The 14,664-nt window shown below is 40.3% G+C and overlaps 1 protein-coding gene across 4 annotated transcripts in view; it reads left to right on the plus strand.

Moving 5' to 3' along the window:
* The window catches only part of svila (supervillin a), a 390,378-nt gene that overhangs the window by 191,656 nt on the left and 184,058 nt on the right, over window positions 1–14,664 (plus strand). For all 4 annotated transcript variants that reach the window (XM_068014363.1, XM_068014338.1, XM_068014349.1 and 1 more), the window contains one exon: window positions 894–1,566. In XM_068014363.1, coding sequence (XP_067870464.1) covers window positions 894–1,566 — 673 coding nt within the window. The remainder of the gene's footprint in view (window positions 1–893; window positions 1,567–14,664) is intronic.

Here is a 14,664-nt window from a genome sequence, read left to right on the forward strand (position 1 = left end):
TTTCACAAATCTTTGGGAATACAAATAGAGGGAGAGTCCTGCAAGATGCTACATATTACATCCCTGCTGAGAAAAGGGGGAAAGGACCAAATAAGACATTCGTGGATATGTGGAAAGAATACAGTGAAAATTCACTGGTTTGACAGGTTGTCATTATGAAGAAGAACTCAAAACGAAAACATCGAACCTTTTTTTCTGGAACAGAAGATTGAGGGGTTGAATAAATATTTTCAAAATTATGAAAAGCTTTGAGGGGGAAAGAGTGAAATATTTCTGCTCATTATACAATAACAAGGACAGAAATGAAGATTATCACCAGAAGGAGGAAAGTTAGAATTGTTTTTCCACAGACATGATCATTAGAATGTGGAATGCTTTGCCATAAGGAGCTATAGAGTCAGAGGCTGTAAAATCACTCAATGGATTTTGGTAAATAATTTGAAAAGAAAGAACATAAAAAATAGAGAAATGTTTCAAAGTCACTGTCATAGATTAAATGGGACAAATGGCTGCCTTCTGTGCTGTAATCTCTATCATTCTATTTTGAATATTTGATCAAAGTAACAGTGTAAATGTAACAGTCGTTCCTTTGTTTCACCCTGCTTACTTACACAAAGTCTTGGAATTTAGCAAGTTCATACAAGGAGTAGTAGCATCCACAGTTCCATGCAAAGTGAATTTCTGATTAGTTATGGGGAAGAATAGAGGTCAGATATTTCTTCACAAAGAAAGAGGGGGGAGGATTGCCCTAAAGCACAACAGTGACCATAAAGCAGTGTTTATAGAAACCTGCAGTCAGGTTGACTTTCACTGTCTGAGTTGGTATGTGGCATTTGGAGGTCACAGAAGGAAAGAAAAGGCAAATCTTAACAAATAAATGTCCTTTTTTCTAGTTAGAAGATCAGATAAGGAGGGCTTGGAGCATCATCTGACTGAAGACTCCCCTCAAGAAAGGCAGTCGAGACCTAGATGCCGAGGAGAGGCTAAACTCATGGATCCTGAGTCTCCTTGTGTTGGTATGGACACCGAAGCATTAGATGCAAAAGCAGAGAGAATAGCGAAATACAAGGCTGAGAGAAGGAGACAGCTGGCTGAGAAATATGGAATTGCCCTGGACTCTGAACCAGTTGGGCATATTGCAGCCAAATACTCAAGAGCACGAAAGGACAGTGATCTAACTGAAAAAGTGACAGCGCAATCAGAAAACGATTATAGCAGTGACTTGATTAAGTTGCACAGTTCCGGGGATGTAATGGTTAGCGAACCACAGATCCTGTCGCCTGGTGAGCCTAAAGAAAGTTTCTCCTCGGATGGAAATGATTTCACAGAGAGAGAAACTTTATTGAACAAAGAAAATAACAAAAAAGCCCTTGAAACAAGTGCCAAAGGAAGAATTTTGGACCAGTCATATGTTCATGAAATTCCTGCAAGCTTCAAGGATTCTACTGTGAGTGATGTGCCAGGCTCCCCGCCATCTCAGAGGGTTTCACTTACATCACCAAAGCAGTTCTCAGAATCGTTTAATTCAGTTAGTGAGCAATCCCAAAATTTGCAGAATAAACAAGGGTAAGAATACATTTATGAAATTTACTTATCTCAAAGTATCTTGTTTTAGTCAGATTGCAGATAAACTTTGAAATTGCTTGACTACAGCTTCTCAAATTTGTGTATCTATTGGTACATGCACATCTCGATGCTCAGATTATGGAACTTGGATATTTTACTGACTCCCTAATGGGTGATTACTTTTCGGCATGGATGTGGAATTAATTGGATCAGTTAATTACTAATCATCAAATTTAGAAGTAAACTTCTAGTAATGTACTTCAAGTGCTCTAGAATATTTCTATTACATTTTAAAGGGTTGTATCATTTTCCTAACAATAGCAGTGTCACTAAAATATCAATGTCCCCATTTTAGGTAAAATCTTTAACGTAAGGATGCATTCCATTGTTTTCAAATAAGTATTCTGGGTTTTTTAGCTGGATGCAAGAGTTCTATGTTCAAAATTGTTCTAATTTGTCCTTGATCACTTAAACCATCCATTTTAAACTGAGAGTACCTGTGTGTTGTATGTTTGCTTATCAATTTTGTTTGAGAGAACAGATCAACTTTTATTTAGATCACAGACAGAACTATAGATTTTCTGCAATTGGTTCTTTTTGGTAAAATCCCAGTGAGTGTGCTTGGTTCTTACATTGCAAATATAATATTCCCTATGCGCCACTTCTTCCTGTTGCTGGTGCAATGCTATTTAGATTCAGGCCAGTCTATTGTTAATAGAATTAGAGGAAGTCTAATTATCTGATGCCAATTGTCCATGGTGTGCACATGTTTGGGACTTTAACCAAGCCAACAACTGATTTGGCACTTTGCTATATTACAACAGAATGACCACCATAGTAAAAGCTCCATAAGTTTTCATTAACTAATTTAACTCACTTAATTGTCTTCTGAGTTAAATTGTAAGCAAGGTATTAATACTAAAAGTCACTATATCAATTGGACAATATCCCAAAGCATCTTCAAAGTTCTAAGTCTCTTCATGTTATTTTCTTAAAATAGCTACCTTACATTAAATACATAATGTTAATGAAATTAAAATATACTGTAATAAGGACAATATTTAGAAATAGTCATTTGGTAGTACAGAACATGAGTATTGCTGAAAACAAAGACATTTTGTCAAAGCCTTTCATCTTGCACTCATCAGGACAATTCACAAGTATACCAACGTAAGGGATGCAATAAATTTACACTGTATGAAAAGAGAGCGCTGATTGGTTGGTAAGTGGATTCTCATTAGTGAAGCATTTCCATGGAGAATGCACCAGTTTATGGTGACTGACAGTTAACTACCAAGCTTTGTTTGAAATTTAAACCAGGCAGCTTGACTCTGGTCAAGGCATTGCCCTGAGGAATGAACCAGCGAATGGCTATCACTTAGTTTGTTTAGCTGAAACAGGCGCAATGTGTGTACTTGTTCTTTCTGGCTGCAAAAAACAGGATCCTGTGTATTAATATTTGTAGCTTCCAGTATGCACAAATATGCCACACTGCGAGCCTGACTGACAATCTAAAATTGGTTGTCCAGATGAGATGTATCCGAGGCTGTTATGTGAGGCAAGGGAAGAGATAGCAGGGGCTCTGACACAAATTTTCAAATCCTCTCTGGCCACAGGTGAGGTGCCAGAGGACTGGAGGGCAGTGAATGTGGTACCATTATTCAAGAAGGGTAGCAGGGATAAACCAGGTCATTACAGGCTGGTGAGTCTAACATCAGTGGTAGGGAAACTATTGGAAAAATTTCTGAGGGACAGGATTAATCTCCACTTGGAGAGGCAGGGATTAATCAGGGATAGTCAGCATGGCGTTGTCAGGGGGAGATCATAGCTAACAAACTTGATTGAATTTTTCAAGGAGGTGACTAGATGTGTATGTGAGGGTAAAGCAGTTGATGTCGTTTACATGGACTTCAGTAAAGCTTTTGATAAGGTCCCACATGGGAGATTGGTTAAGAAGGTAAGAGCCCATGGGATCCAGGGCAAAATTGGCTTAGTGGCAGGAGGCAGAGGGTGATGGTCGAGGGTTGTTTTTGCGAATGGAAGCCTTTGACCAGTGGTGTACCACAAGGATTGGTTCTGGGACCCTTACTGTTTGTATTGTACATTAATGATTTAGACGTGAATATAGGAGGTATGATCAGTAAGTTCGCAGATGACATGTAAATTGGTGATGTCGTAAATAGTAAGGAGGAAAGCCTTCGATTACAGGACGATATAGATGAGCTGATAAGATGGGCAGAGCAGTGGCAAATGGAATTTAATCCTGAGAAGTGTGAGGTAATGCATTTTGGGAGGACTAACAAGGCAAGGGAATATACAATGGATGGTAGGACCATAGGAAGTACAAGGGTCAGAGGGACCTTGGTGTACTAGTCCATAGATCACTGAAGGCAGCAGCACAGGTAGATAAAGTGGTTAGGAAGGCATATGGGATACTTGCCTTTATTAACCGAGGCATAGAATATAAGAGCAGGGAGGTTATGATGGAGCTGTCTGAAACGCTAGTTAGGCCACAGCTGGAGTACTGTGTGCAGTTCTGGTCACCACACTATAGGAAGGATGTGATTGCACTGGAGAGGGTGCAGCAGAGATTCACCAGGATGTTGCCTGGGCTGGATAGGCTAGGGTTGTTTTCCTTTGAGCAGAAAAGGCTGTGGGGGACCTGATTGAGGTATTCAAAATTATGAGGGGCATAGATAGGAAGAAACTTTTTCCCTTAGCAGAGGTGTCCATAACCAGGGGGCATAGATTTAAGGTAAGATGCAGGAGGTTTAGAGAGGATTTGAGGAAAAACTATTTCACCCAGAGGGTGGTGGGGATCTGGAACACACTGCTTGAAGCGGTGGTAGAGGCAGGAACCCTCCCAACAATTCAGAAGTATTTAGATGAGCACTTGAAACGTCATCGCATACAAGGCTGCGTACCAAGTGCTGGAAAATGGGTTTAGAATGGATAGGTGCTTGATGGCTGGCATGGACATGATGGGCCGAAGGGCCTGTTTCTATGCTGTATAACTCTATGATTGTTACACTGGCATTGAAATTCATATATCACATTACTCATTTGTGTGATAGGCAGAATGCTTTTTTGGCTTGACAGCAGCATCCTGCTAGTGACGAACACCATACGTGTTGCTGCTTCATAGTAGCAGCTTGAAACAGCTAACTTCACCTGTTGTGCTCAAATTTTTTTCAACTTGTGAAGTTAGCTGCTTCAGGCTGCTACTATGCAGTAGCAACATGTGTGGTGTACGCCACTAACAGGATGCTGCTGTCAAGTCTGAAAGACGTCCTGCCTATCACACAAATGAGTAATGTGATGTTTGAATTTCAATACCAGTGTGATGCTAGGTATATAGGCCATACATCCCAAAGACTGGCGGATCGTATCAAACAGCATGTCCCTTCCGCTGTTCATAACAGGCAAGGTACAAACTGTACCCAACCAGCCTGTGCTTGCAAAACTCAAAAACACAGTGTCGAATTAGATGTGATTCCACAATTGGACATTTGATAAATAATCCTCCGTGTGCTAAGAATTACACTGATAACCAATTTATCCACTTTTAAGCCCACTAAACCACAAATACCTCCTCCCTTTCAATGCTAATTTGTTTGAGTATATCACAGTCCCCTTCCCTGATCGTTACACCTGCATCGTCCTTCTCTATAGTGAACACAGATGAAAAGTAATCATTTAAAATCTCACCTATGTCCTTCGGCTCCACACACAGATTGCCACTTTGGTCCCTAATTGGCCCTAACTCTTTCCCTGGTTGTCCTCTTGTCCTTAATATACTTATCAAACGCCTTGGGATTTTCCTTTATCTTTCCTGCCTGTGTTCTTTCATGCCCCCTCTTTGCTCTCCTCATTACTTTTTAAGTAACCCCCCCCACCCCCCCACACTTTCTATACTCCTCTAGGGCCTCTGCTGTTTTCAGCCCTCTGAATCTGCCATAATTCTCCTTTTTCTTTCCTTATCCAATCCTCTATATCCCTTGACATCCAGGGTTCCCTGGACTTGTTGGTCCTTCCCTTCACCTTTTACGGGAACATTTTGGCCCTGAACTCTCACTATTTCCTTTTTGAATGACTCCCACTGGTCTGATGTAGACTTTCCGACAAGTAGCTGCTCCCAGTCCACTTTGGCCAGATCCTGTTTTATCATATTGCCAGGTATTTAGGCCATACGTGCAAAAGACTGGCGGATCGTATCAAACAACATGTCCCTTCCACTGCTTGCAACGGGCAAGGTACAGACCGTATCCAACCAGCCCGTGTTTGCAAAACTCAAAACACAGTGTCCAACATTTGATGTGATTCCACGATTAGACAACATTTACTAAATAATCCTCCGTGTGTTAAGAATTACGCTGACAACCAATTTAAGAATGTCAGTCGGACTTGCAGTGTGGCGCATTTGTGCGTACTGGAAGCTACATATATTAATACACAGGACCCTGTTCTTTGCAGACAGAAAGAACATGTACACACATTGCGTCTGTTTCAGCTAAACAAAATAAGTGACAGCCATTCACTGGTTCATTCCTCAGAGCAATGCCGTGCCCAATCAGAGTCAAGCTGCCTTGTTTAAATTTCAAACAAAGCTTGAGAGTGAACTGTCAGTCTCTATAAACTGGTGCATTCTCCATGGCAATGCCTCTACCAATCAGAGTCCACTTGCCTACCAATCAGCGCTCTCTTCTCTCACAGTATAAATTTGTTGCTTTCCATTACATTGGTGTTCTTGCGACTTGTCCTGATGAGTGCAAGACGGAAAGCTTTAACAAAATGTCTCTGTTTTCAACAATTATTTATGTTGCCTCTTGTGCTCTAGGTGAGACATGATCGTTAGCATTGATGTTAAAGTGCAACTTTTATTCAGGCCTCTTTGTTTCTTGCTCTTGTCCTCCCTCTTAGTGTCTCTCTTTTTATCTCCCTTATGCAGCGCCCTTATTCTCAACTAGTTTGCCCTATCTTATCTTTAATGTTTTCCAACATTAGTTCCCTACTGCTCCTTCTACCTTTAACTTTCACTTCCAACTCATTCCCTGGTCCTTCAGCAGAGACCAAGCTCACAATCACTATGCCCCTTTTTGAAACAATGTCCCTAAATATCTCCAACTTGCTACCCTTCTCCCATGTTTCAAAAGCTTTATAAGATCCTAAATCTTGTATCTATAAAGTTGGTTACCTCCCACCCCTGGCATAATCCTCAAAAGTTGCAGTGTGTAAATTCTCTATGCTAAGAAAAAATATAATCTACATTTATATAACATCTGTCTCAAACATCCCAAAATGCTTCATATACAATAAATTGCTTGGAATTGGGGGTGAACTTGGCATTCATGTATGTCACATTTTCACAGATGCTTTATTTCCAAGTGCAAGTTAAACCTGTTGTGATTGCTGGTGGCCATGAATGACAAAAGCCCAGTGAAGAAAGCTGTATTGCATATCATATAAGAACTAGGAGCAGGAGTAGGCAATTCAGCCCCTCGAGCCTGCTCCGCCAGTCAGTACACTCATGGCTGATCTCATCTCGGCCTCAACTCCACTTTCCTGCCTGTTCGCCATGACCCTTCAACCCTTTACTAATTAAAAATCTGTCTATCTCCTTAAATTTACTCAATGTCCTGGCATCCACCGCACTCTGGAGTAGTGAATTCCACAGACTCAAGACCCTTTGAGAGAAGTAATTTCTCCTCATGTCTCTTTTAAATCTGCTACCCCTTATCCTAAAACTATGACCTCTTGTTCTAGATTGCCCTACTAGAGGAAACATCCTCTCTACGTCTACTTTGTCAATCCCCTTAATCATCTTATATACCTCAATTAGATCTCCTCTCATTCTTCGAAACTCCAGAGAGTAAAGACCTAAACTGCTCAATTTCTCTTCATTATCTTTATCTTTGGAATCAATCTAGTGAACTTCCTCTGAACTGTCTCCAATGCAACTACATCTCTCCTCAAGTAAGGGGACCAAAACTGTACGCAATACTTCAGGTGCGGTCACACTAATGCCTTGTACGGTTGCAGCAACACTTCCCTATTTTTATACTCTATTCCTTTAGCAATAAATGCCAAAATTCCATTTGCCTTCATTATTACCTGCTGCGCTTGCATACTAGTTTTCTGCAATTCATGCACGAGGACACCCAGATCCCTCTGCACCGAAGCACTCTGAAGTTTCTCTCCATTTAGATAATTTGCCTTTCTATTCTTCTGACCAAAATGGATAACCTCACACTTATCCACGTTAAACTTCATCTGCCAAATTTTGGCCCATTCACCTAACCTATCCATATACATTTGTGAATTTCTTATTTCTTTATTGCAACTTACTATCCCACCTATTTTAGTGTCATCTGCAAATTTGGCTACAGTACCTTTTATCCCTGCATCCAAGTCATTAATATAGATTGTAAATAGTTGGGGCGCGAGGACTGAACCCTGTTGCACCCCACTAGTTACATCTTGCCAACCAGAAAAGGACCCATTTATATCCCGACTCTCTGTTTTCTGTTGATTAGCCAATCCTCTGTCCAAACCCATGTATTGCCCCTAACACCATGTGATCTTACCTTGTGTATTAACCTTTTGTGCGGCACCTTATCAAATGCCTTCTGGAAGTCCAGATAAACTACATCTACAGGATCCCTATTATCCACTTTACTTGTTACATCTTCAAAGAACTCTAGCAAATTAGTCAAATATGATTTACCCTTCATAAAACCATGCTGACTCTGATGGATTGCATTTTGACTTTCTAAATGTCCTGTTATTACTTCCTAAATAATGGATTCGAACAATTTCCCAACAACAGATGTTAAACTAACTGGTCTATAGTTTCCTACTTTCTGCCTCCCTCCTTTTTTGAATAAGGGCATTGTATTAGCATATTTCCAATCCATTGGCACCTTTCCCACATCCAGGGAATTTTGGAATATTATAACCAAATCCACTATCTCCTCTTCCTTTAAGACTCTAGGATGTAGGCCATCAGGCCCTGGGGACTTGTCTGCCTTCAATCCCAATAGTTTGCTCAGTACTTTTTCCCTAGTGATGATTATTCCAAGTTCCTCCCTTCCTATAACCTCTGCATTACTTGTTACTATTGGGATGATGCTAGCGTCCTCCACCATGAAAACTGAGGCAAAATACTGATTTAGTGCCTCTGCTATTTCTGTATTCCCCACTAGTAACTCCCCAGTCACATCCTCCAAGGGACCAACATTCACTTTAGCTACTCTCTTCCCTTTTATATACTTACAGAAGCTTTTGCTATCTGTTTTTATATGTTGCGCTAGTTTTCTTTCATACTTTACCTTTGCTCTTTTTATTACTTTTTTTAGTAACCCTTTGTTGATCTTTAAAAGTTTCCCAATCTTCCAGCCTGCCACTGGCCTTTGCAATATGGTATGCCTTAGTTTTTGTCTTTATGTTACCCTTAACTTCCTTGCTTATCCATGGCTGTTTTTTCCCCTCTTACAATCCCCAGTTTGATGTGCATTCCAGCTACATTAATTCTCAGTAGTTTCTCCAAATTCAAATGAAAATTTTGTTGGTCATCCCCTTTAGATTTACAGCAATGTGGTTAACTCTTAACTGCCCTCTGAAATGGCCTAGCAAGCCACTCAGTTGTCAGGGGCAATTAGGGATGGGAACAAATGCTGGCCTTGCCAGCGACGCCCACATCCCATGAAAGAATAAAAAACAAGTCATGTGTAATTATTGGCAATGCTTTTACTCAATTGCTTGAAAAGAAAGCTATTAAAAGTAGAACAATTACATTTCCTGATTCATAAAATCCAAATCATAGTCGGGTATTTTTGTCAAAGCTTAGATTGTTTTGACAGGTTATAGTCCACAAACCAATGAAAATTTGAGTCTTTGCCAACTTTCAAAAAATTTTCAATAATGTTTTCTTTGAATATTGTTGGGGGCGTGGGTGGAGCATGAAGTCGAAACTTGGAGTTGAATTTCAAACTTAAGTGTCATCAAAATAGTGGATCCTTGTAGTAATTGAGCAACACCCAAATAGAAAAGAAATTTCTTACTATTTACAGCAGTTTTGAATAAGTGGTATGAATATACGAATTAGAAGCAGGAGTAGGCCCCTCGAACCTACTCCGCCATTCAATAAGTTCATGGCTGAACTGATTGCTCCACATTTCCACCCACCCTGGTAACCTTCCACCCCTTTGCTTATCAAGAATCTATCTACCTCTGCCTTAAAAATATTCAAAGACTATGTTTCCACTGCCTTTTGAGGAAGAGAATTCCAAAGACTCACGACCCTCTGAGAGAAAAAATTCTCCTCATCTCTGTCTTAATTGGGCAACCCCTTATTTTTAAACAGTGATCCCTAGTTCTAGATTCTGCCACAAGGGGAAACATCCTTTCCACATCCACCCTGTCAAGATCCCTCAGGACCTTACATGTTTCAATCAAGTCACCTCTTACTCTTCTAAATTCCAGCACACATCTTACCCTCCTGGCTTTTTGTCAGGGGGAGAGAGGAAGGGAGGTTATTGATAAAAGTCTTAGTTCAAGACCGTTTGTTGTGGAGTATCAAGCATTTTGCAGGCTGATCAAGAGTAAAAGGTAATGCAGGGAGTCCTTTTTTATTCTGTGGTACTCTGTATTCTAATATCTTGGAAACTGAATCCAATATGCTTTCTGTGCTTACACAGGTATGGACCATAGAAATTAACTGAGACCATGTGGTCCATCGTGCCTGTGCTCACTTTTTGCTAGCACAAGTGAAAATCAAACTTCGTGTTCTCTCCCCACAGCCGGAATCTGTCTCTGCTTTAAATATTTATCTATTTTTCCTCAAAAGATACAATGCTGTCCAGCTAAGCTACTCCCTATGGCAAAACACTCCATGCTGTAACAGCTTGCTGTGTAAGGAAGTTTCTCCTAGTCCTCTCCTCCCTCTTTTAGTGACAGTTTTATATTGATGACCCCTCATCACTGAGTCCCAACCGGAGGAAAGTCTTTCCCAATGAGAATTGAAGCCCGGTAATGTCTTCAATTATATTTGTTCATAAACCTGAGCACATTAGCTTTGTATTCTCAGTCTTGGTTTTGTTTGGAATCTGGTAATTCTTCCAAATTTCCTAAAGGTATTCACACCTATCCTTAATTGGCTTTCCTCCACAAAGCATCAACAATACCAGAGCAACCTACTCCCACGCTTTTACCGTAGCTGCTTTGAAGCCACTGCTGGAAGGGGGCCTGGCATAAAGTCAGTTCTTAACCTGGCCTAGTCAATCATGGCAGGCCTAATGAATTTCTCTTAACTCCTGTGGAAGCACTGTAGTATCATTGCTTACCATGGTATATCCTTGAGGTCTGAAAGCTAAATAACTTGCGGATGTGTAGTTATCCTCTTCCCTCTCTGAACTCCTGCTACAGAAAGTGTCCTTGCTTGGTAAGCTCACAAAACGTAACTGAAAGTAGTTCTTGAGGCAAATCGATTGTTAAAGCTACTGCACTAGTACAAATTTCTGTAACTGTGTTTAAAAGAATTCAGTGGGAACATAATTGAAACTGAATGTTATGTTCTGCCATTGTTGATGAGTAGTTTCTTATGATTATTACAGGATTATGTTTTTATAGACATGTACCATATTTCAGTGTTTATTTAAATGTTCTTCACCCTTCACATGTTTTTAGGCACATTCTTCACATTGGTGGTGATTTGTAAAGTCTAGATTTTTCCAAACACATCTGGAATAGAATGGAATGTGTGGAATCATTAGAATCTACATATTAATTGGAAATAAAAGGGAATGTGATTTGTTTTTTTGTGTCCCCATTCCTATACAGTTCCAAAATACTCTCATGACATCCGGCATTAATTGTGCTCATGGTCTTGATATAGTAAATCATATGTGATCCTTTGTTCTACCATATCTTTCACTGCTGTACCCATCCTTAATACTTTCACAGGTACAAAATATATTTAGATTTTGTTTAGACATTCTATCTTGTGTGGGTTTATTTCAACTTTTTTTTCGTTGTTTATTATGGCAGCATAAGAACCCAGCACAGGACCTTATAAAGGTATATCTGCCAGTTCATATGGTAGATGTTGATCAGTAACGTATTCAAAATAAAAATGACAATTCTGGGAATACTCTGAGGTCAGGCAGCATCAATGGAAAGAAGGAGGTGAGGTTAACATTTTAGATCTTGACTTTTTGTCAGAATCCTACCTTCCTCTCTCCACAGATGCTGCCTGACCTACTGAATGTTTCTTACATTTTCTGTTTTTAATTTCAGATTTCCAGCATCTGCAAGACCTTGCTTTTTGAATAATGTTATTTAAATCACTTTCTAACCCAAAATTGCATTGTTCAGCTTCTCCTATGGGTTTCATTGACTTTGGAATTTTTATTTGACACTATCCCTGGAGGAATTTTATGCGAACAAGGGATCATCATTTGATTTTCTGAAAGGAGTAGTAAAGGCTTCTATTTAGAGGAAAGCATATTTATTCCTCCACTCCCTCACTTTTGCTCCTCTGCCCAGCTTTCTAATTTTTTTTTTAAAGTGGCCTTGGCTGGTGCTTCATTAAATCAACTTTCCCCTGATCTGTAGCATGGGCTCCTTGGGAAACTGGGGCCAACACAAGGGTGCAACTGCTCAACTATAGTTGCTATCCAATTTTATTATGGTAAATCTGGCAAAGTAGCAGGATTGCTACATAAGGTTAGTGCTAGGTGTTTGAAGAATCCTAATTCTATCTTTACTATTGTTAATCCCAAATTGAGATATTTTGTGGTTTCAAGACTTTTTTATTCTTTCACGGGATGTGGGCGCCACTGGCAAAGCCAACATTTATTGCCTATCCCTAATTGCCCTTGCGAAGATGGTGGTGAGCTGCCTTCTTGAACTGCTGCAGTCCATGTTGTGTAGGTACACCCACAGTGCTATTAGGAAGGGAGTTCCAGGATTTTGACTCAGCAGCAGTGACGGAACGGCGGTATAGTTCCAAGTCAGGATTGTGTATGGCTTGGAAGGGAACTTGCAGGTGCTGGTGTTCCCATGTATCTGCTGTCTTTGACCTTCTAGGTGGTAGAGGTCACAGGTTTGGAAGGTGCTGTCTAAGGAGCCCTTGGTGAGTTGCTGTAGTTCATCTTGTAGAATTTTGTGATCAGAATTCTGGCTACCAGTACACTCAGCCATGCTGACGGAACTACCTGACTTCCTATATCACAAGTACTAGCAATGCTTACATAATGCATTGTTGCCTACAACCAGGTACAACCCTAACATTTTAGTTTAGTTATTAATGGGGAGTTAAATAAGCCTTCCTGCTATGGTATTTAGTCATAGAGTCATAGAGAGATACAGCACCGAAACAGGCCCTTCGGCCCAACGAGTCCACACCGACCATCAACCACCCATTTATACCAATCCTACATTAATCCCATTTTTCCTCTCACATCCCAACTTCCCTCAATTCTCCTACCACCTACCTACAGTAGGGGCAATTTTCTTTTTACAATGGCCAATTTACCTATCAACCCGCAAGTCTTTGGCATGTGGGAGGAAACCGGAGCACCCTGAGGAAACCCACGCAGTCACAGGGAGAACTTGCAAACTTCGCACAGGCAGTACCCAGAACCGAACCCGGGTCGCTGGAGCTGTGAGGCTGCGGTGCTAACCACTGTGCCACAGTGCCGCCCTAGTGTAGGAATAAGGTCAATGTGTTTGTTTTAAAAATAAGTATAAAATATATACATTTTAAAAATAATACACCACTATGTGTAAAGGGTACAGGAGAATGTCTTGAAGGTATGGGGAAAGCAGCTAAGTGTGGTTTACGTATGGATCCTTGAAGGGACCAAATACATGAATAAGTCAGTTTGGATGTTATACTTTTGGGGGCTATATGTATTGTATGATTAAAAAGGGGTATTTACAAAGTCAAGATTATTCTTTTTAGGTGAGTACAGTATCAATTTGCATCTTGCTATTAATGCACCATGCAATAGTTTCCCCAATAATTTAGTACAAAGATGTCCATCATCAATGCTGATTTGCTTAAATAAAGCTGGCTTTTATTGGGATTTGATTTTGAGTTCAGGGAGATATTTTCTTTATGAAGAGATGAGTTGCCACACAACTTTTTTTCCCCAGATGTTTTACTTTACACTATAGAGAACTTTCTGTATCTTGTTAAATTTCTTGCTCCTCCTGACATCTTTATGCACCTTTCCCAGAGCCAACAGGACAAGCAAAAGACTTGCTTGTAGATCTCTGTATTTTCAAAGCTAATCAAAAGCAGGTGCCTGAAACTAGACCAGGATAACTAGTATGCAGGTGTTGTACAGCAACAACTTGCATTTATATAACCCCTTTTAATGTTGTAAAGTGTCCCAAGGAACTTCACAGGAGCGTTATCAAACAGAATTTAACACTGAGCCACGTGAGCTATTAGGGCAGCTGACCAAAAGCTTGGTCAAAGTGGTAGGTATTAGAGTGTTTTAATGGAGAAGAGAGAGGAGGAGAGGTTTAGGAAGAGAATTCCGGAGCTTAGATCCTTGGCAACTGAAGGCATAGCTGCCAATGATGGAGCAAATAAAATTGGGGATGCGCAAGGGGATAAAATTGGAGGAGTGTCCAACACCTCCAGAGGGTTGTAAGACTGGATGAGGTAGAGATAGAGATGTACATGAATAGCCTAGGATGGCTCCCAGTTTTTCCACTCTCAGGGTGAAGAATCTGGCCTCTAATTATGACAGGTGCAGTTCATTGTATGTTTTGTCAGAAGAAATTGTGGAGTGCTATCTATTTCTTACTGCTCTCTTCTGGGTGCAGCCATCCATACTGGGGCTTAATATTGTTACAGGTGCAGAATAAACTTATATTTCATATAGACATTCCATCATGTGTGGGTTTATCTCAGTTTTTTTGTTGTGTTTACGTAACTTGTGTAGATCATGTCCGAAGCAGTTACGTCCACCTCGGGGCCTTGTCAGTCTAAATAATCGATGCCGATCTGTAATTTGTTTAAACATATTTCTAATCCAAAATTGCATTTTAACCTAAAACTGGTTTAAATGATATCTAAAAATGTCT

The sequence above is a fragment of the Heterodontus francisci genome, chromosome 2 (assembly GCF_036365525.1).
Source record: "Heterodontus francisci isolate sHetFra1 chromosome 2, sHetFra1.hap1, whole genome shotgun sequence".
Lineage (NCBI taxonomy): Eukaryota > Metazoa > Chordata > Chondrichthyes > Heterodontiformes > Heterodontidae > Heterodontus > Heterodontus francisci.